The sequence below is a fragment of the Paramisgurnus dabryanus genome, chromosome 17 (assembly GCF_030506205.2).
Source record: "Paramisgurnus dabryanus chromosome 17, PD_genome_1.1, whole genome shotgun sequence".
NCBI lineage: Eukaryota > Metazoa > Chordata > Actinopteri > Cypriniformes > Cobitidae > Paramisgurnus > Paramisgurnus dabryanus.
The window spans coordinates 29782017-29806414 of record NC_133353.1 but is presented as its reverse complement, the minus strand read 5'-3'; the positions used below and the strand labels follow the sequence as shown (position 1 = coordinate 29806414).

General features: G+C 36.0%; 1 protein-coding gene across 1 annotated transcript in view; it reads left to right on the top strand.

Moving 5' to 3' along the window:
* Window positions 1-599: 599 nt before the first annotated feature.
* ldah (lipid droplet associated hydrolase) overlaps window positions 600-24398 on the top strand; it is a 63206-nt gene continuing 39407 nt past the window's right edge. The window contains exons 1-3 of the mRNA XM_065288342.2: window positions 600-719; window positions 3121-3309; window positions 15772-15906. Coding sequence (XP_065144414.2) covers window positions 3150-3309; window positions 15772-15906 — 295 coding nt within the window. The 5' untranslated portion in view covers window positions 600-719; window positions 3121-3149. The remainder of the gene's footprint in view (window positions 720-3120; window positions 3310-15771; window positions 15907-24398) is intronic.

Below are 24398 nucleotides of genomic sequence, written 5' to 3'. Positions count from 1 at the left end.
GAAACTATGCAATATCACACACGAACTGAAAATAAAAGGATTTACAACACGACACAGTGCTACATGCCATGGGACAAAACATAGGACTGACCAATAAATAAAGAAATAATATTAAATAAACTTAAGTTAAATAAAAGTACTAAGATATAAATATTGACACAAGACAATATAGTAAATGCATGCAAACATGTTTAAACGATGCACACAACATATGGCAAAGGACAAGACACAGTAATGGGAGGTATCATAAATGTGCAATGTGCAAGTTTGATTTAGTACAGTATGTGTCTCCATGTGTGTGAGTGTAGTTTGCTGTCAGCTCAGTCACAGGGTAAGCTTGAATCTGGTGGTTTGGGGGGTGAAAATGTCACAAAGTCTGACCAATTACTAAATTCTACTCATATTTAATATGGTACAAAGAGCATACACATTTTTAAATACATTAGTTAGTTATGTAGCACGTGTAGAGTATTTGAGTAACCTACAGTATTCACTGGCAAATGAATGTAGTGTGGTTGACTGGTTGTGCATACAGTGCAGTAGGGGGCGATATAGAGTTTCGTTTTTTCGCAGCATATGAACAATTGAGGAATGAAGAAGAGACAGTAGGAAGTGTTTGCTCTTTTGTACCTGCTGTCAGAAGATTACAGTAAATGTCATTACATCTCTTTTTGCGAACTTTATTCGCTCACAAAAGCCCAAAAGAAAAACGTCTGTTGGTAAGAAAGCAACGAAGTCTTTTAAATCTCTCAAAGGTTTTACAGCTATATCTTTGTATGTGAAGCTGTAGCTTACATTAACTGAATGAATGGGCATTGTGAGATTTTAAAGTAATGATTTTTCTGAAATCTTAAATTGTCTAATTAAACTATTGTTACTAAAAAATGAAGCAACTTAGCAATTTGCATTATTTTAGGTTGTCAGTGATATCTGAATTTAATTCCCAATACTAGTGTCTATTCTATTCTATTCTATTCTATTCTATTCGATTCGATTCGATTCGATTCGATTCTATTCTATTCTATTCTATTCTATTCTATTCTATTCTATTCTATTCTAATCTATTCTATTATTTCTTTATCTATTGTTTTGGTTATTTTGTAATCTGTTTAATTCTATTCCATTCCTTTCCATCTTACTGCTTTATTTGAGATACTGAAAGTCTTATATGTGACCCTGTACTACAAAACCAATCATAAGGGTCATTTATTTTTTCTTGAGGTTTATACACCACCTGAAAGCTGAATAAATAAGCTTTCTATTGATATCTGTTGTAATGATAGAACAATATTTGGCCAAGATACAACTATTAGAAATTCGGGAATCAGAGGGTGCAAAAAATTGAAATATTGAAAAAATCACCTTTAAAGGTGTCCTAGTAACACATATGACTAATGATAAATATTTTTTTATATATTTACCGTAGGAAATTAGAACACAGAACATCTTTACCTAATATGACACATCTTTACCTAACTTTGACCCATGGCTATTGCTACAAATATACACATGCTACTTATGACTGGTTCTGTGGTCCAGGGTCACATATAGATTAGTTGGCATGAAGAAACATACAGAATAAGATAACTAAATCTAAATTCCAGTGTGCTTTGTGTTGCAATTTGTCATTAAAAGTCAAAGGTTAAGGTTTAACAAATCGCTGGCTTCTCCTGTCTGTGACTTTTGTTCCAACTACTTCTTATTGTGCTGATTATTACAGACATGTCTCGCTGATAATACAGTATAGAGTTCAAAAGTAGAAATTAAAGACAGATGGCTATGTTTCAATTTGAAAATTAAATATATATATTTTTTTAAATAAATGTCTTTGAAGAAAGACAACATGGCAGAACTTAATATAATAACATAATTATTATGGTAATAATTAGTAATGTATATCAGTGGCGGCTCTTCCGAGGGGTCAAATTCAAAATATGTGTTCGGAGTGTCATGTGTGTTGCTTGTTTTCAAAATATGTGTTTGTTGCGTCATGTGAACCATGTGCATCACGCGTCTTGTCAAAATAAGTGCCTGCTGCACATGTGTCGAAACCGTTTATGATAAAAGAGACACTCCCTTAACAGTAAACTCTGATTACGCATGAGATTATGCGAGTATCTAGCAAGTGTCTCTTTTATCATAAATCCTTTAGAAGCGTCTGCAGCAGGCACTTATTTTGTTAAGACACTTGATGCACATAGGATCACTCAACACGCAGAACACATATTTTGAAATTACGAATCACACGCATGACGGGTTACATATATATTGTGACGAACTTCGCGTCGTGCGCCCTCAAAAAAAGAAGTCACTGGCCGCCACTGATATATATTTATGAGGGCTGTCAAAATATAAGATAAGATTTTTTTTATATATATATATATATATATATATATATATATATATATATATACAAATTATTTACACACAATAAACACACAAATATAGTGTGCAAATACAAACTTTTTGTATGCAATTAATCTTTTGACAGCCCTATTATTTATGTATATTTATTTTAAGAACCGCTAAATGTAAACGTTATAGCCCTTGGTTGGCAAAATCCATTAAACGCCACAATAAGTGCCCAGAAGCAGCATTGGAATGATTTTTTTATTCAGAAAGGAAAGTAAAGGGGGACTGAAGATTTTGCAAACACTTAGATGGTTTTGCAGTGAAAGACAGTCAAAAGTTTGTTAAATAACAATGATATGACTAAAGAGACATTTGTGAAATAAGGCAATTCTATAACTGACTAATAACTTTTTCATTGCCATTGGAGTGCCATTACTGAACATTAACACAAGAGCCTGAAAAAAAAAGCTTATTTTCAACAAAAAACATATCAGACAGACGCACTTAGAGGGTTTTGCATTTGAGCTTTTCATTTATTCATATATGCCACCTCCACAATCATAAGTTTTCTCATTTCACTAATCTATGTGTCTCTTGTATGTTGCCATTTTTGGGGGTGGGGGGGTCCTTGTTTGTCATTTGCCTGATACTGTGATTATCTTTCTCTCTCGCTCTTTTGATTTAAAGCTCTTATTGGTCAGTTTGTCTGTATTCTGGTATTATCTGTGAAGTATTAAGTCACGTGTCTGTTTTCTTTACGTGGTCCAGGAGTGCTCAAGACTGATCCGGTTAATGTGATGTGCAGCCCAGGATCTGAGGGACACGGAGAGGATCCGTCTGTGGAGAACATCTACTGCAGAGGTGCAGTCACTGAAGTGCTCAAGTATGGTCCAACAGACCTGCACGCTGCCAGGAAAGGCCCAAACCCTCCCAAAATGCTCATTCTCATCATTCCAGGTAAGATAGATCGAGTCTCTGCATGGGAAAAAGTCTGTTTTGGTGACACAATTAAATAAGAGATCAGCATATGGGATAGTTCACCCAAAAATGTCTGTCATTATTTTCTCATCCTCATGTTGTTCTAAATCTGTATGAATTATTATAAAAATTTTTTTTGATAAACACAAAAGAAGATATTTTGATGAATGATGGTAAGCACACAGCTGATTGTAACCATTCACTTCCATAGTAGGAAAAACAAAATAATTGAATTCAATGGGTACTGTTAACTTTGTACTTACCATCATTTACTGTATCAAAATATTTTCTTCATCATTTATCACAATACTTTAAATTATATTTGTTTAATAAAATGTCAACTTTTTTGGTTTTTGCGCAGCTTCCAATCATTAAAGTAATGACCACTCTTTCATAATTAAGATCTCCCAAATACACTTCATTTTCTACGTCCAAGCTTTGTTGATAAGGAATAGGCATACAAAACTAATACCCGCAGACAGCATGGGCTGGTCCACAGGTGAGTTTGTGTTATACTGTAGACATATATTAGATGTGATACACTAAACACAAAACAGTCAAACAGATGCAGGGAACATACTGTAAAGAAAAGTTTAGTGTGGAATCAGGCCTCTACAGTACCTTGTTATACTTGACCTCGGGTTAAGAAGAAATCCCCAGTGGAAAATGATTTTATATGTCCCTGACAGAAGCATCTAGCTCACTGACCTTATGGAAAAGTTTTATATCAGAAGCAGATGTCAAACATTAAAAATGCTTTTTGGATTATCATCACATTTTAATGTCTATTAAAGGTGCATTGTGTAACTTTTAGAAGGATTTCTTGACAGAAATGCAATATAATATACATAACTATATTATCAGTGGCGTATAAAGACCTTACAAAATGAACTGTATTGTTTTCATTACCTTAGAAATTAGTTTTTATCTACATACACCGGAAGTTGCCCTCATGTTCTTACAGCTGCCCTAAATGGACAAAATGTCCAATAAAGCGTGTTTTGTTATTACATTGGTTATTAGCCGATTGGTCCTAAATGGCACACTCTGGACTTATGGACTTCCTCAGAGTCCACACTTTGATTGCATCATGCGGTGCAGACAAATCATGCGGTGCAGACAAATTACACGAGTCCACGAGGGTGCACTGGAATCGTATTTTGGGACAGACTCGAGCGTCACGCCGGAAATAGAAAGAGAAGTTGCACATCAATGTGAATGTTCCGTCGTCTGATTGCTCTTTAACAAGGACTTCTGGGTTGGTAAAGTGCATGAAGCCTGATGCAGTGCGGGCTTCGCCAATGACCGCATCAAGGGTGCAAAGGGGTGCTAATGAGCACACTTCGTAGCATAAAAATGACAGATGGGACACCTACGGACTCATAGACTCGTAGGCAAGAATGTGCAATTTAAGGCCACGAGACCGAAAGTCCACATGAAATGTGCCATTTGGGACATGGCCACTGTCTCGGATGACACCACGTTTTTCCTGTGGCAGCTACCGTTGCTTCTCTATGCATTTTGAAAGGGAGGGGTGAGCTGTGGACTGAGGTGTTGGTTGCAATTCACAATCTCACCACAAGATGCCACTAAAATTTGACAGAGGGTACCTTTAACAACTGCATTGTAATTAATCTTTCATATGAAAGTGCCAATGCCAAATATTACTCAACAGAAAAAATTATCCACACTATTAAACTTGCAAGTAAAAAAATAGGTTTTACAAAAGTGTTTTATTAAACAAGAAATCTTTATCCTTGGGTATTTGCATGGCTTAAGGTACATTCACATTATAAGCGACTTTGTTGCTGTGTGTCGACTCGCTCGTCCCTTTTAAAAGAGGCGATTCTATATCTGGTTGTCATAAACAAATGAGTAACGTCCACTCCAGTAACTGACAAGAGACGCATGACGTGAACTCCACTGCTTCGTTCTCATTGGTAGTCGCTCGTAATTAAACATTTCTCAACATTTTCGCATGACTGGACACACCCCATCCAGTCAGTACAAATATAATTTTTTTTAATTAAGATGTATTTTCTTGAAGAACAAAATTACCTAAAAAAATAAATCTAGTTTTTAGAAAGAAAAAAAAACATAAAATGTAAGTATTTTTTTTTTGCTTAAAACAACTTTTTTTAACACTTAATTCAAGAAAAATGCACAAATTCACCTAAACCCACACTTAAAACTACAGAAAACGCATCTTGATTTAAGATTTTCTGAAATTTGTACTAAAAACAAGACAAACATACTAAGAAAGTCATTTTTTGCAGTGTACATATTTGTCAAAAACATCAACAAGTACTCAACAAGTGTCCAAAAACATCATGTCAGGGGTTCCTGTAGCTCAGGATCTCTTAAGATCCCGCCTCCAAAATCTCCAAAAACAGAAAAGTCATTTACTTGTCCAAAGCAGTCACTTTAATCTCATAACTTAACAAAAGTACATTAAGTACTTGTTGTGCTGACGTGAACTATGGGGGAATTAAGGGAGTCCCAGCCACAGATGTGCAGGGAAGAGAGCGTGGTCAAGCTGATGACCTTCTAGACGCTTACTCTTAGTGGTCTCTATTCACCAGGCTCTGAATGTCACTGAGCATTGTGCTCAATAGACTCTTTATGGGAGTCCGTACGGCAGCGCTGTTATTGTAGAGCCTGTGCCCTTTTCTCTAGAGATAACGGCAATAATCTCTACAGTCTCGCCAGGGACTCCCTTGGCTCTCATATCCGCCAGGTCTACCACAGGTGCTTCTGTTTTAATGGACTTTTTTGTATGCATGAGGAATGGTGTCGTATTGTCAAGACAAGCTAAGCATAGAACGATATAAACCAAAGCAATATTTCTTTCAGCAGTGGTGGATATTGACAACACCTTGAAGTCATACAGGTCTGGTGTTATCATTCAAAATGCCAGTTGTGTCTTGCATGTTTCCTTCATGTTTTAAGGAGATTTCTTTCTATGCCCCAACATCAGGTTATATATCGATACTTTGATATTCATCTCTGATACCATAAATGTCAAATCACCATAGTTGACAAAGGAATACTATCTGTGATAACTGACTGAACCACTGGATGGCAGCAGGTTTGTTGTGTTAGTTGGTTTTAAATGTACCCGGCTGGGCACAAAGTGTCTTATGTTGTAGACAGTGTTCAGTACATTGAAAACTTTACCTTTGAAAACTGACCTATTGAGCTTGCTATAGGTCAGAACTGAATGATCAATGATTATTGTTGAATATTGAATAATTTGTTCCTTGTTCTTTCAAACAAAGGGTTCTAGTTAAAGTTTATCTTCTAAATATTGTAAAGAAACTATACAATATACTGTATTCTGAAATGAGCAGTTTTTGAAAAAGTCCTCAAGCTGTTTATAGTTTAAAGGTAAAACATATAAGTTATGATCACTCAGTATGTAAAGCTGTGAGATGTTCTGTGGGTCAGGGCTGGAGCTCCAGATGGTTCTGATTTATAGGAACCTGCTGTGCAAAGCACTCCGCTTGTCCCGGCAGCTGCATCCAATAGCCCACAGTATCACGTTGTTTGATAATTCATAATAGTCTTACAAAGATTTCTCTTTCCTTTGCCATCTTCAGACAGTATAACCGAGCTGTTTTCCTCTTTTCTTTCTATATGTGGAAAGTTGAAAAGTTAAGGCAGGTGAGTTTAACTCTTAAATTATGTTTCTAATAAGAAAGTATCTCTGGTCTTTTCTATTCCCTTTAAAAAATCCAAGGGGTATTTTTCAGGGGGAAACTAATATTTGTGTCAGTTTTAATGGTTCATGTAAGTAACAGCCTTACTCCACCCAACTTACTGACTGTTATTCAAATACAGTATATAAATTTGTAAAGTTTTACCATAATGATTCTCTTGCTAGTATTTGTATAGCAGGTGGATCAGGGTCACGATGGGCCTGCCAAGGGAAGTTATTATTTTTCATGCATTGCTGAGATTTGGGGCATAATGTTTTTAGGAATGTTACCTGGAGGTTGCATGCGATTGCTGGTCCACCCTGAGCTTTTACATCCCCTCAACTGCAGGACAAAGTGAATAAATTATTGTTAGATGGAGATAAGGACGAGATGCTAGCTAAAAATTTTCATTCACATTTACGCATTTGGCAGATGCTTTTATTCAAAGCAATTTACACTGCAAAATGACTTTCTTACTTAGTGGTTTTGATTTGTTTTCAGTTTAAATATCAAAAAATTCTTAAATTAAGATGTTTTTTATTGATGGTCAAAATGACCTAGGAAAATAAAACTAGTTTTTAGACAAAAAATATAACATTTAAGCGAATTTGTGCTTAAAACAAGCAAAAAAATCTGCCATTGGAATAAGATCAAATTTCTTAAATTAAGTGTTTATGAAAAAGTCAACTTATTTCAAGAAAATTTTTCTTATTCCTATGACTTAAAGGTGCAGTGTGTAATTTTTTGAAGGATCTCTTGACAGAAATGCAAAATAATATACAAAGCTATATTAACAGTGGTGTATAAAGACCTTTCATAATGAAACATTATGTGTTTATTACCTTAGAATGAGACGTTTTTATCTACATACACAGAGGGTTCCCTTACATGGAAGTTGCCATTTTGTGCCGCCATGTTTCTACAGAAGCCCTTAACGGACAAACTTTTTTTACTAAATGTCTCCGGCGATGATATGTTTGTCTGGTGGTGGCTACCGTAGCTTCTCTACTCTAAAAGTGAGGGGTGAGCAGTGGACTGGGCCGTTGGTTGCAATTTGCAACCTCACCACTAGATGTCGCTAAAATGTACACACTGTACCTTTAAAGTTTATTTTTTGTAGTGTTTTTTGCAGTGTACAATTTATACATTTTAGCATTATGTGTGTTCCCCTGGATTATGTTTTCTCCTGGATCGAACCCACAAACGCAACGTTATACCACTCAGTGACGGGTACACTTTTAGACCATTTCTAGTTGGTATAATGTAGCCAAAGATCAATAAATGGTTAATCAATAAATTTGGTGCATCGAAGTTCTAGTTCAAAATATTATATAGATAATTTATTATAACATGTTAAAATTGTTATAAAATTGTAAAATTGTTATACACTTAGGTGTGAGCAAAAATGTGCCGTTTTAGGTGTGTCCTTTTAAATGCAAATTAGCTGATCTCTGTACTAAATGGCAGTGCTGTGGTTGGATAATGCAGATTAATTTCATAATATGTCCACTTTATAGAATTTAAACTTGTTTTTCTGAGTTATGTCATCTTATCACAAGTCAAAACTTAAAAAGTAGGTTGAATTGACTTATAATTAAGTTTTTTAAACGTCACACTGCATTTTTTACAGTGTGTGTATTACCTGGCATTTGATCCCTTGACATTGCGATATTGCCATGCTGGATCAGTTGAACCAAGGAAGCACTGAAATGTTACCAAAGCTAGATTTTCACTAAAAGTGAATCTGTTAAATGCATATTGTCCAACTATTTTTTCCAAATCCTTTTTTGGGGGGACTGTATGAATAGTAATTTTATCTTCAACAGTATGGTAAGGTATATTGACCTGGCCATTTGAGCTTAAACTGACTTTTATATTAAAAATACCTGTTCTCTTTTGCTTTGTAAATTGTTCCTCAGTCACCCAGGCTCTTCCAGCTCCTTCGGTAGATGACTCCCCTACTACCTTTTATCAGGGATTACAATACCTCTTGAATAGATTGAAGTAATCCTGAGAGAGTCATCTGTCAGGTGATCTGGCAATATTCACCAATCTGTCTGCAGGTTTGCCAGAGTCAATAAGCATTTTCACTTCTGCAGACTGGATCCGCATGATGGCATGTTAAGAGCTAATAAGTTAAAGACAACTTCACACAATGTCTGCATGAACAAATTGCAGCAGATGATGCTAATGCATTCCTTAAGGCTGGGGTTGATGCCTATTTGATCATTTTTGATTGTCCTGTAAGACGGATAATACGTTTAAATTACACGGTGCCTTGTTAAGCTAAATGAATTTAGTTTAATATTTTTCACATATTACCCAGTAGAATTTGAGGCTAATATTTCTACATCCACTTTTAAGTTATCACTGCTTACTATGGAAAACATGTCAATGGGGTTGCGATTTCAAGAACTTCCTATAGACGGTTTCATCGTGGTGACGCGATTATGCGTCTGTTCCGAACTTTACCTCCGGTTTTTGTTTGTTAATGGTCTGACTAGTTGCTGAAACTGAACTCTTACCGAGGGTTCACACCAGCCGCGTTTGAGGCATCAAAATCGCGTCTACTGCATCTAGTTTGTCGCTTGAACATTTTGAGTTTACTCGCTTCATTCGCCCGTGAAAGCCATGAGTGAAATTCTTGTCATTTGAGACATTTACATGGAAATTTGCGTTATGGGAGGGCCTTCCATAGGCTTCTGCGACTCCGCTCGCTTCCTGTAATCACCTCATTACTAGAGCAAGCTCCTGATTGGTTAACGCGGCGCGTTTTTCTGCCATAGTTAAAATTTTTCAACTAGCACGTTTGCCACGGCAACACTCAATTCGCGCGAACTAGACAGGCGAATGAGGCAGAATCGCGTCTACCGCGCCGCGTTAAACACCTCATTCGCGCCACGATACCTCCAGACGCGCGTCAACGCATCTTCACATTGACGCATCTTAACACTGAAATCACTCGCGCTTGATGCCTCTACCGCGGTTGGTGTGAATGCAGTATTAAACAAATACCTAGTCGAAATAACAAATGTTTTGGTTTCCTAGGTAGTCTACGTGTTGTTAATTTTGCTTGTTATATAAATAAACTACTTTAAACAGATTTTGTTGTTATTTATTCTTAGCTGAGTTTACTGGAAGTTACGTGTTGACCATGAAAGCCACTTGTTTATGTTGTTACTGCTGAAACCATCTATACCGATTAACATAATAATAATAATTATTATTATTATTATTATTTATTGATTAAATAATTTATTGATTAAAAAGTGAAAATGCTTATTAACAAACAAAGACTTGCCCTTGTTGTTACTAAATGATAATTATGGCATTATGGTAAAGGTTTTCAAAGTTTATTATTTTAAAAGAAGAATAAAATAGTAACAGTGTTGATGCATAATTTTTAAACAAAACTCCAAACTTAAAGGGATAGTTCACCAAAAAATTAATTCAGTCGTCATTTACGCACTCATGTTCTTACAAACCTGTATAAATTTCTTTGTTCTGTTGAACACAAAGGAAGATATTTTGAGGAATGTTCAGAAGCCCCAAGATGGGTGGTTAAATGGCGTGTTCACAGACTATAAACTAGGTTTAACCATAAAGTGCAGAACTGCTATCAAAAGCGATTCTTTATTCATCTGCCAGTGTTGACTACATATTTCATCCTGTGAAATCCACATCACGGCTGGTGTTTATCAATTGATTTAGTGGCTTTCCTCGTACGTTTGTGAGTCAGGGATAGGTGGTGTGCAGTGTATGTATGTGCGCAACTATAACAAAGAGAGAATGTCCTGCACCTGCAGGGCTACGTCAGTGGTGTGGTAGTCCAGGCAGTCTTGGGGTCAGAGACGGCAGGCAGGGTATCTGTTTAATGTCCCATTGAGCAGCCCTGAATTTATGAACTTAGGGAGAGGGGGAAATGATAATGTGTGGGAGAGGAGCAGATAGCTCATGCCTCTGTCCTCTTACTCTGGCAGGAATGCCTCCTTTGCATTCTTTCTCCATGCATGGGGGCAAACGCTTTTACTTCTGAATTACTATTAGGTCGGTGATGTGCGTACTGTATGTGACCCTGCGTGTGAAATCCAGGGTGAAGGCATAATCTAATTATGAGATTAGGAATGTTAATGTTTGTTTTCCATCAGTGATGTCACACAAAGCAACATTTGGTTTTTTTGGCGACCACGGCTTCAAATTGGCTCTGATTTTATTGCTTTGCTGAACATTTTCACCTTCAAGTGGCCGGACAGATTGCATTCACTGTTGTCAAAACTGCTATTAGATCATAGGAGCGCAGCAGCGTTCAAGCTGTTGAACACTTGTCGCCTCTTCCACCTTTCCAGCCCCTGCAGAGGAGATCTGTCTGGGTCCATGTGTGACAGTGAAATCTTTGATTTCATCTCTGCGTTTAGTGCAAGACAGCCGGTGGCTTTATTGTGGCGGCTGGTTGGGAAAAACCTGCCATTACCAATAATAGTGGCTCAAAGCAGTACGGAATTTGAGCATGTCAAGTCCCATCTGAAAGAGATTTGGAAACTCGCAGCATGAATGAATGAAAACAAACAAATGGATTTAATCAGTCTGAAGAGGGCTGCAGTTGGCCCTCGACTATAGTTGCCTGCCCTGTGCAGGCCTATGAGTGCTGGATATCTAGGCGTATGCTGCCGGATGCTTTGCTGCTGGATGCGTTATTCCTGGTTTATTTGTATTGCAAGGTGTATGGGTGTCTGAACTAAATTATAACTATTTTACAAGGTGGCTAATTCATATGAATTCGAGCAGTGTGGATTATACAAAAACATAAAATTATTAGGAAAAAGCAATAATGTAGCCACGCTACTAAACGTAACATCACCGAGGCGAAAGCAGATTGTAAAAAAACAAAAAAATGAGATGTAATGAATTCATGAATTACTTACTGTACCTTGTAAAATAGATACAAATTGACGTGAGATTGTGTTGAAAGTTGCATATTAGTCACGTTGAGGTGAAAATGAGTTGGTAACACTTTACTTGAATGGGTATTCATAAGACTGACATGACACCTTTATAATCATGACATAACACGTGTCATGAACATGAAGGAGATTTTATGCACATTTATGACAACTGTCATTAAGTGTCATTCGTTTAATTATGTCATTTTTAATCCACAGATGATATTGTTTGAATTGTCTTTGTTATGACAACTTGACATAAAACAATACATCATAACTTGTAATAAATCTGTCATAAACATGACATAGCAGAATAATTATCAAACTTAAACTACCTAGCTTTATGGGTTAACATTACATTAAACTGTTATTACATTTAAATGTCATTAAGTGTTAATACTATGTCAAACAGTTTTAAATACCTTAACAAAATGCAACAGATACGTCAAAATATTATACCTTACTTACCAACTTTTATGTATGTGCACAATAGGGCTGGGTATCGATTCAGATTTTTCAGATCGATTCAATTTTGATTCACAAGCTGTCAAATCGATTTGATTTCGATTCTCGATTCAATTTTCGATTCCGGTTCTCGGGTGGTTTTTATTCTCGATTCAACTCAATAAATATAGATTAAATACAAATACTATACTAATAAAAAGAACAGTGAACAGCAGGTTACAAGTGGGTAATTATTAAAATCGATGAAGCACCTGAAACCGCCATTTTAAGCACTGAATTAATGAATGACAGGCTTGCCTCTTGCTCCTTGGTAACCTCGCGCAAAGCAAAAAATAGGGTGACATCTAGTGAAGAAGACTAGTAATTCGATTAACGTTAATCTTTCGTTCAATGTTTGCAGAAATAAATATGAAAGAAAAAAATCGATTCTGCTTTTTGAGAATCGATTCTGAATCGACCACATTTTAAAAAACGATTAATCGAAAAATCTATTTTTTTTGCCCCGGCCCTAGTGCACAATACATAAAAAAACTGACAACTAACAAAACTTTTTCTTCCTCACACAGAGGGTTCTGAATTTTTTTCAAAACATTTAATCAATTTAATTTAATGTAATTAACTTTGCAGCAATATGGACCCAATGCTGCATGGCTTAACCCATTATTGTACTGTTTTTATTTAGTTTTAGGTGAATTGGTCTCCAAATGCAATAAAACATTTTTATATAAATTTTAATTATTATTATTATTGGATGATTGATTTCATTTGTTAAACACATGGTGAAAACTTCAAAAAAACATTATGAACTGAAGAATATTCATGATATTGTTATAAAACTATTTGACAGAGTATTAACACTTAATGACATTTTAATGACAAATTATATTTTTACGTCTGTAGTTGAGGTCAAGAAAAATATTCATGACAGAGTTATCAAACTATATGACAGAGTATTTACACTTAATGACATTTTAATGACAAATTATATTTTTACGTCTGTAGTTGAGGTCAAGAAAAATATTCATGACGCTGTTATCAAACTATATGACAGAGTATTAACACTTAATGACATTTTAATGACAAATTATATTTTTACGACTGTAGTTGAGGTCAATAAAAATATTCATGACGCTGTTAAAAAACTATATGACAGAGTATTAACACTTAATGACATTTTAATGACAATTTATATTTTTATGATTGTAGTTGAGGTCAAGAAAAATATTCATGACGCTGTTATAAAACTATATAGTATTAACACTTAATGACATTTTAATGACAAATTATATTTTTATGATTGTAGTTGAGGTCAAGAAATATATTCATGACGCTGTTATAAAACTATAAAACAAAGTATTAACACTTAATGACATTTTAATGACAAATTATATTTATACCACTGTATTAAGGGCAAGAAAAATATTCATGACGCTGTTTTAAAACTATATGACCGATTATTAACACTTAATGACATTTTAGAGACAAATTCAGTTTAAAATCACTTGTAAAAAGTGGCCAGTTGTTGTCTTGGTAATGTCAAGTTGTCATGACAAGTTATGATGTATTGGTTAATGTCAAGTTGTCATAACAAAGACATCTCAAACAACGTCATCTTTGCATTAAAAATGAAATAATTCAACAAATGACACAATAATGACAGTTGTCATAAACGTGCATAAAATCTCTTTTATGTTCATAGCACATGACATGATTATGAAGGTGTCATGTCAGTCTTATGAACACCCCTTCAAGTAAAGTGTTACCAATTCGTTAAAGTCTATAAAGAAATCTTGATTCACAATGGGAATCTTAATAATGATTCATAAGCTGAGCTTTCGGGTACGGTTTTGCCGAAAATGTTAGTTTGATGTTATTTGACTTCAACCCACGTGCGTATGTTTAAATGAATCTCCATTTTTATGTTTCAAACAGAGATCGCAATAGAGAGGCAAGTTGTGAATTGCTGCTTTAATGTTCAAATAAACATCTTGCCTCTGTGGAAATCATTTATTACTACACACATGCCCAGCCCCACCCCATGCATGTTTGCTTATTTAATGTTCTGGCTAGTTCAATAATGTTTTTCGCTACTAATAAACAAGGGAAGTGTTGATAGTTTCGCACTTGCAATGTTCGCACTCCCAATGCTTTAGTTAATGAGGATTAATGACGATTTGATTAATAAGCCTGATTTCGTTTATGATTAGCTTTAGGCAAAAAGTTAGCATTAGAATAGTTTACTTTCTGTACATCTGTACAAACCTGTTTTGTACTGCTTTGGACTTTCAGTCACATAACATCCAACATAATTCTGCCTTCGATTAATCTCTGTAAAACAACATTCATAAAAGCACTATGCTATATACCGCATCATGGTAAATGTATCACCATGTAAAGCTGTTGCATGTCGATACTCTCTCGAAGCGAGAGGGTAAGTTGGTTTTGACCACACAGTGTGTCCATTGTTCTGCTATGGAGGCAGCTGGGTATCAGAGATGCCATTTATCTCCTTATCTCCCCTCACTTGCAGTTAACCTCATCTGTGAAGAGCAACTGAGCTACGTCAATAGGCGTGGAACAGAACTCTTGTTTCAACCAGGATTAAAGAAAACCAAAGAAACCCCATTCCTTCAGCACTTGATTCAGTTTTTAAATGTTTTTTGCTTTCGTAGGCCTATAGGTTTTAGCTTGATATTGGTTTGAATAGCTGATACATTTGATGGGGCTAAAATAGAAAGAGGAATGTTTGTTGTATGGATTTTCACTAGGCAAAATTTAAATCCAGGTACATCAGATCTGTTAACAAAGCAATATACAAGAAAGTTTTATTGTGTTTTATATGATTAATATTGTGTTCTTGAAAGTCAGGTATACCATTACTGAACTTTTATATAAATTGTGACCCTGTCTGTGAAAACCCAGCTTAAACAATTTTTTGTAATTCATTGTTTTCTACATAAAACCATCCTACATAATGTAAAGAGCATTCTGTGAAAATATAACCTTGATATTTGAAATTAATGTGTAATCATTGCGTGAAATGAAACTTTGATGCTTCTAATCACATAATAGATTTTGAGACTTTAGCCTGCATTTCACAGACAGGGTCACAGTTTTATAAAAAAATGAAGTTAGCTCAGTTATTGATGAATTTAAGTTTAAGTTAAAATGAGTATAGTACTAATATTAAACTGTGACATGAAACTATCGTGAGCTTTTTGGGGATTGTTTCCATGCCGATGTAGACTTTGACTTCTCTTTATACAATCTCTCATTGTTTTTAGAGCGAAGGGCTAAAAATGAATGTTTGCCTAAACAGTATCCTCACTTTTTCACAGGTAACCCAGGTGTGGTGGGATTTTACAAGACATACATGTGGACCCTGTATCAGACATTCCTAAGAAGATATCCAGTGTGGGCTGTGAGTCATGCCGGACACTGTATGCCTCCAGACACCTTCGATATGATTGAAGGTGGGATGTTTTCCTTTCCATACTTATTCAAGTGGACTTTACTCTTGCTAAAACACATAAAATGTGCTCCTGTATAACTCAGTGGGAGAGCACAAAAATCATGGGTTCGAACCTAGGGAACACACATTGATAAAAAATGTATACTTTGTAATGCATGTAAGTCGCTTTGGATAAAAGCGTCTGCCAAATGCATAAATACATACATTTAAAAAAGGTATGTAAAAAATTATACTCCCATACTGTGCATGTATGATGGAGTCACAAGCAGCAAAATGAACGCTGATTTATTTTTACGTGGAGTGTGTTCACATGAACAGGTGAACATTTTAATTAAATCTGATGCTGCACAAAAACAAAAAATGCATTAAAGCCAATGTTTTTACTAATCTTTGACATGGCCAAGACCAAAATTTCAGTCTACAATCACTTTTTATATTGAAAAGCTGTTATTTTGTGTGTTTTATTCCCCAAATCAGTGACATCACTTATGAACTTGGCAATTAAATAATTAAAATCATGGAATTTTTGTTAACATTTGGTAGTTTTGATCAGTACTGAGGTTGATTAACAGATTTATGCAAAACCTTAAAAATAATATTCATGTGATACATTTTTTACAGCAGTTTGATTTAGCGGATGTTTTGATCCACAAACAACTCGAAAGGGTCGTAGAATTTGCCCATGGTTTATTGTAGAGTTTTTTAAAAATTTCATTTTACCAAAATATGTGTCAATATAAGATTTGTCACCAAAAATCATTTCATTTGCTGAAACACAGAGAAAGTTGTGGCCAAATAAAAAAAACCCATAGTGGATGAAAACGTCCCCAAAAAACCCATAACGCGGCGTTCACAACAGACGCGGAAAAGGCGGCAAGCGCAAGTGATTTACATGTTAAGTCAATGCAAAGACGCGAATAGGCATCCTGCGGTGTGGTACACGCGAACGCCGTGGCGTGAACGGCGCATTCCGCGCGAATTGAGCTTTGAAGCGGTAAAACGCACCAGTTGAAAAATCTGAACTTTGGCAGATATTCGCTCCGCGTTAACCAATCAGGAGCTTGCTTAAGAAGTGACGTGATTACAGGAAGCTAGCGGAGTCGCAAAAGCCCCTCCAATGACGCGGATTTCCACGTCAATGTCTCGAACGACTAGAATTTCACATGCGAATAAAGCGAGTAAACTCAAAATGTTCAAGCGTCCAACTACGCGCAAATAGCACGTTTTTGCCGCCTCTACCACGTCTGGTGTGAACGCACAGTAAGGGTTAAGTAACTCAGTTATTGAAAAATACCGTAAATAAAATATTCATTATTTATTGTAGTAATATACAGTATTTTACAAAAGTCTTTAGAAAAATTTTAATGACAATCCATAATTTCTTTGCTCTCTTTATTAAAAAGATACAGGAAATATGGGCACAAAATGTAAAATAAAAGAAACTTTTTAGAACAAAATGGCTTCTTCTGGCAAAAGTCAGTATTTAGTTTGGCACTAAACACATCTTGAAGTCCTGAAGCCATTAGATTAGAATTAGAAATTAGGATTTAATTTAACTTGGGTTTAAGAGAGCCTGCTATTAGTTAAATGTAAGGGGAGGTCACACTAAATACTTGTCACTTTTGCATGTTTTTTCATACTATATTCAAATTTCCATTTTTTTCTGTATTTGTATTCCAATAAAGAGAGAAATAATTATATATGTTCACTATATCATTGCAAAAACAGCAAATCTAATGGTGGCCTAAGACTTTTGCACACTATACTGTAATACATTTTTTCATTTATTTGTTTAATTATCTATTAATAATAAAAATAACTATTTTCTTTTAACTCTGGTGTTGTAAAATTAATGTAAAGCTTGGCTTTATCTATAGATAATCTTCAGAAGCTTGTATCTCTCCTCTGTGACTGTTTTCATGAAGTCAGTAGATGGCAGCAAACAGTGAAGTGACTTCAGTTACAGTACAGTATGCTTGCTGAGATATTTATCTGTTATGCTTTGCTTTCTCTGTATCCTTTTAGCTTTTTCTTTCATCTCCCTTTAATTCATTCATTCAATATTCTCTCTACACATGCACAATACTGTATAGGATGTGTGCTGTATACAGAAACAGGAAGGCATCAAGAAATGCCTAAAATGCCTTCATCTGGTTGAATGTTGAAGGAAGCATACATGCATCCTTAGCCGTCTATTATATCCAACAATATCCATCAATCCTGGTTTTTTTTTTGGTTAGTCTGAAAGAAATGTCTTTGACTAGCAGGTTTCAGACACACTTATTCAGGTCATAACCTGGCATTGACTGATAGTTTAGTTTGTAGTGTTTGTCAGATAGTCCTGGAATATTTTCACAAAGTGCACGGTGAGGTGGAATGCGTTCAGGACCGGTGAACCGAGCCAACTGGCCAATGTCTCCTCTTTCCGAACCAGTCAAGTATCTTCATCCATAAAGCAGTGTGGACAGTTTTATTGAGCGTGGGAAAGACATTACAAAGCCCTCACCTGTAGTAAGACAACCACATGCAGATGGCTGCAAAAACAGAGCCTCGATAGGCTTGCATGATGGATGGCATGGCCCAGGTGGACATCGGCCCCATCAGGTTTGTTGTAAGGAAGGACTTCCCAGCATGTCCTTTGGTGGAGCTACAGTATTGACAAACAGAAATATGAACCAGATCGCTAAATCTTCCAGAAGATACTTCCTAAAAAAACTGATTATTTGTGATGCAATACCTACAGGTCCTGCGCCATCCCGAAGCTCATCCAGAAGGCATTAAAGTACTTAGAAACCAAAGCGTCAAGCAATTCAGTTTTTATCGTGAACACATGGAATTCTTTAGCGGATCACAGTGACAGGCAGCTGATCCCTGGCAAATGCAACAGACGATGACATCCGTTGCTGGTCGCATTATGTCGCGCAGTCACGAGGCGGATGATTAAAAGTCAAAACTCGGCAGCCAAATCAAACGTGCCAAAAGATGACAACAAGCGGCAGGGTTTTGCCAAGGCAGCCCGGATGAAAGAGAAGCCGCAATTAAAACTTCAATTGCTTTTCCCAAAACTCGCTATTTGAGTGACATTCTCGATTAGCATCAACGGACGTCCCGAGCAGGGCGGTATCGAATGTGCGGGGCTTTTATTTCCCAGCCCATTGTCTTGTTCATCTCAATGATCCGTCCCTCATCATGTTCTACCATTTGGTTCACAGATGCCCTTTTCCCAAGGAAATTGCTGCTTGCGTTACTGCCTGTTTCTGAGGATGTTGCGTACGAGACCATAACTAACTAAAGACTGCTAGGAAGCTTTCACTTTTTTTGTATTTCAAGCTATTTATTTGACACGTGTCCCACTGATTTGTAGCTTAATAGGTTTGGATGCGTGGTAATGTGTTGTATTGTTGTTATGTACTACAGTAGATTTGGAAAGCTAACTTTTTTTTAGACATTGGCCACAGTATAAGCTATGTGAGTTTTTTACATTTATGGCATACAGGTTCCATCTTTGATCAAATATTGGCGAGTCTATGGAATGTAGATTACGTGGATTTTGTGCACGAACCAAAATGTTAAGTCTGTATGTAACTAAAGTGCGAAAAAATACATTTTACGGGAAATCGCTATTTGATTATGTTGAAATTGTGCAGTTTATTCCGTCAATATGTTTTGTTTTTAAGTTGAAGTTTTCAAAGAGCCAGCTAATTGGTGGTCTTCCACGTGATGTTTTCCATAACACCATGACATCACCGACTTGGCGTCAAACGTAGTTTACCGTTTCTTCTTCAGACAACTCAAACAACTCAACTCCAACTTCCTTTTCCAAAAGTCACTGTTGCCTTTCACTTGCGAGTGCACCATGAATGCCGCCCATTGATTTACTACTGTTCAAAGAGCACCTGGTCAGCCAGGGGTCAGAAGCCGGATTGGTCATTCTGAACCCACAGAAACCTTGTTTCGTCTGGGGAAACATCTAGCCATAGAGCGACGCCATAGAAAGTGTTCATTGATAAGATCTTAAAGTCCCACCCCCAAACACTTATAAGATCCCTTGTCATTATTAGGCTGTTTGTTTAACAGCATGTATTAAGCGATATTACATCCCTGTGTCGGAAACATAAACATAGCAGGGAAAAAGGTTGTGGGGTAAACATGCCAGACTTCTCAGTGAAGGAACTGTTCGTGTGGTTTGCAAATTTGTGATTGATGCCCTTTGATTACAGTAAAAATATCTCTTAATACAAACACAGGGAATGTTTTAGACGTTGCCAATGTCAATAAGCCTGCGCTGGGTCAATCTGTCTGCCAAACCTACACATCTCATTCATTTTGTCAGAGTGTGTTAGGAAAGCTACTACTCAAAACCTAGTTTTCCTTCGCTGATAAAATTACCTACTATTTATAACCAGACTATTTAAGCAGGCAGACAATGGAATTTCCTTCATTTTTGTGAGATTACAAGAGTACAAGAAAAATAGATGGCTGTGGTTAAGTTGATGTGAACCTTTTGTCAGCTGTAGCCAGGTTGGGGTTGTGTTTGTCTTGCTAATTGGGAGAAGAAGGGAGGCACATGACCATTTCGGTTTAAACAAAAGGAGTTTAATCAAAAGGAGTTTAATCACAAGGAGGCTCTTGTGTAGCTCAGTGGTAGATCATTGCATTAGTCGCGCAAAAGGTCATAGGTTCGAACCCAGGGAACACACATGGTGATAAAAATATAAACCTTGTAATGCATTTTAAGTCGCTTTGGATTAAATGCCAATTTTTACAAGGTGTGATACTAAGTCTCATGTGTGCCTAGAATGTGTCTGTGAAGTTTGAGCAAAAATTTGCTGTTTTTGTGTATGTAGGGGAGAGCGGTGCACAACCTAACGCTTTTTGGTTTTGGCTCAATCATTCAAAAAATATTTGAGTTTGATTCATTATATTTTTTCACAAGCAGCACACACGTCTCTGCTACAAATGAACATTTGAAGTTTGTTTCTAGTATTTACCATTGTTGGACAATTACACCAAACGTGACAGAAGTGCAAACGTTACAACTTATCCCATAGGGGGGGGGGTTAATTGTAACAGGCAGGGGGAGAGTTGTAACACTTGCTAAAAAATAAGTTTGCAGGCAAATATTTAAATACTATTTTGTCTATATACTTGAAGTGGACATTGTTTATATATATATGTCTATAATAGACAGGTATCCAGACTGTATTCATTCATCCAGCTCTTTTCCAACAATTGTAAATGGATACAAATGTCTAAATATGTGAGAAAAAGAAGCACAATTATGTCAAAACATTTTTTATATGTGACCCAGTCTGTAATAACCATACAGTTTCAAAATAAAAAGATATTGAGCATCAAGTCTGATTTTAGCTATTCATTTCATTAGGATTTCAATCTTTGACGTGACCTTATTCAATCAATATTAAAGATATGAACAAAAAAACATGATTTTTGATAAGACAGGCACATTTATTTTGTTGGCAGCCAGCAATCATTCGTGTGTAGTATATTTAAAACAACGGCAAGAGTTACGCTAACGTAAGCAGTTTTCATATCGTAAGTGCTGAGGGGTTAGTTGTAACACAGCGTTACAATTAACCCCGCTGGGTCAAAATATTTTCAAGCCCACCAAAAATGTTGCTAAGAGCTGCAGACATATTTCAAAACAATGCTTTGTTTTAGTCAACAAGACACTGATTAATATGGCATGGCATTGGATTTGGTATCTTGCACATCCAACTTACAAATTGAAAAAAACTTATGATGAAAAAATTTACTTACATGCCACCAAAACACTCGTTCATCAATAACTCTTTGGAAAAAAAATTATACATTTCCAATAATTTGCAGGAGATTTCTTTTGGGAGCGTGAAAAAAATACAGGTAAAACAAAAACCTCAACCTACTAACCCCGCGTTAGTTTTTGCCCCGCGCACCCCTACCTTTAAATGCAAATGAGCTACTGCTCCTCACTCCTTTGCCAAATGAGAAATGTGCTTTTAGTTAAAATAGATCAGATTCTTGTGAATACAGTCTGAGACAAGAGTATCTCACTATTGAAATATGTCAGACAACGTACAACACGCTGAGGGTGGAAACTGTAGTAATGCAGGACTGTCAGTCAGTGTCTGTGGGCAGGGTCTATCAGTGTGACGTCACATTAACAAGAGGATAAAAACAGCATATCTAATGAGACTGCTTTGGCTTAATGAGGACGGAGATTTTTTTCCATTGTAGGGTGGTTATGTTCACACATTACCAACACATGCACATTTATGTCCAAACACCTTGTAAATGTGGATTTTGCATACTAGATGCCCTTTAAAGCATCTGCCAAATGCATAAATGCAAATATAATACCATTAAATTAATGGCTTAATTTAATTTACCCTCTTTGTAACAATAGTTTGTTAGTTGCCAGATGTACTATGTGATCTAACAACATCTGTTTTCCAGTGCCTTAATGAAAGATTTTTACGTGTAATTAGTTTGGTTTTGGCAACCTTTGACCCTAGAGACTACTGGTAACGTTTCTTCAAGGTTTCTTCAATTGCTGAGGTGCATCTCGCTTTCATAAACATACATGCTTTAGATATGAACAGCATGTTCTTGCATTCCAAATACATCAGATCCTTGATCCTATAAACTCGCAGCACAGGATCAGAGCGAAAAGGCCTCAGCATCCACCCATTTTTAATCAGTAACATCATTATTGTGGTTGCTTTTGTCATTAATATTCAGTAACCTGATCCGTGAATGAAACATGCACCACATATTTTTATTGCACATTTCTGAGAGGGGAAGTAATCACTTAACAGCTCGCTCCCTATATATCTCTATGATCTGGAAAAAGATTGTTATTTCGAACAGTCACTTGAGTATTAGTGTTTGCCATATGTTGCTTTTTGGGCTTGTTAAACAAAAGTTGCTCTCATTTTGTTCTTGTTATATATACTGAAAGATTTCCTTTGGGTTCATCTCAAAATCCTCGGTCTACTGATCACAGGCAAGTCAACATGAAATCAAAACTGGCCCTATTTTTTTCCCTAACACAGAATCCTGGTTTTACTGTATTGTGCGTGATTCACATTATGCTCACATTACACAAGGTCCCAAGCTTAAAAATGTCCTAATATGTACAGATATGTATACATTTGGGGTACTAATATGAACTCTTTGGGTCCAAAGGTGAACTTTTTGAATGGGTAACACCCCAGTGACAGCTTGGTAAAAAAAAATTTTTTTGTTAAAAATAAATTCAGTGTAACCCCCCCAAAAATAAAATAATAATATTGGTAAATGCTTTTATTCGTAATCATATTTACATTTAGGCATTTCCTGTACCTAGTTTTTTTATCCAAAGAAAAACAATAAAATGAGAAATGTAAATAAACACGATTTCAACATTTGTAACCCTGGAACACAAAACCAGTAATTTTGTTGAAATTGAGATTTATTCATCATCTGAAAGTTTAAAGCCGCTCTATGCAATTCGGCGTTTTTGTCAAACTGCGACCCCTAGAGTCGCTGGAGAATACTTGCAACTGTCGTAATTTCCCACTCTAGTACTCCAAAGATAATGACCAGGTAATGTTTCACAATTTCATACAAATATTAGGCTACTGCATAGTCTACTAAACTACAGATGATGGTAATAGGCGGATAATAAGAAGTTTATTCCAAGTGTAGAGTGCATATAATAATAAAATACCGCGTTTGCTTATAATGTTTTAACTCCCCGAGCTTCAACAGGAGGATGATTCGCCTTACTATGACTTTGTTTACCACCGAAATAACTTTGAAGCTGTTATATTAAGGTAAAATAACTGCATAGTGTGTCTTTAATAAATAAGCTTTCCATTGATGCAAGGTTTGTTATAGGATAGGACAATATTTGGCCAACTATTTGAAAGTCTGGAATCTGAGGGTGCAAACAAATCAAATATTGAGAAAATTGCATTTAAAGTTGTCCAAATGAAGTCCTTAGCAACTGCATCCACTCACAAAAATAAAGTGTTGATATATTTACGGCAGGAAATTTACAAAATATCTTTATGATCTTTCCTTAATATACTAATGATTTTTTTCCATAAAAGAAAATCTATAATTTTGACCCATACAATGTATGTTTGACTTTTGATACAAATACCCGTGCGACCTATGACTGGTTTTGTGGTCCAGGGTCACATTTGTTAAAGATCTGCCTTCAAAAATAAATAATTTGCTTTAAAAATTACTTATAATGCATAAAGATGCCCAAACTTGCTTTACATCATTTTCAACATTGTGCCTGCGAACTGTAGTTTTTAAAAGTCTTCAGACATAGCTGGGTGTGTATTTAACATAGTAAAGGATAGTCTTAAATGTTCATGAGGTAATCCTGAGAGACCACTTGGTGTGTGAACTTCACAGTCTTTGGTGTTTGGGCTGTGGGCTCACAGTGCCCCTCTGTGCTGGTAGATAAACACGTACGGCCCCTTTGTAGCCAAACGT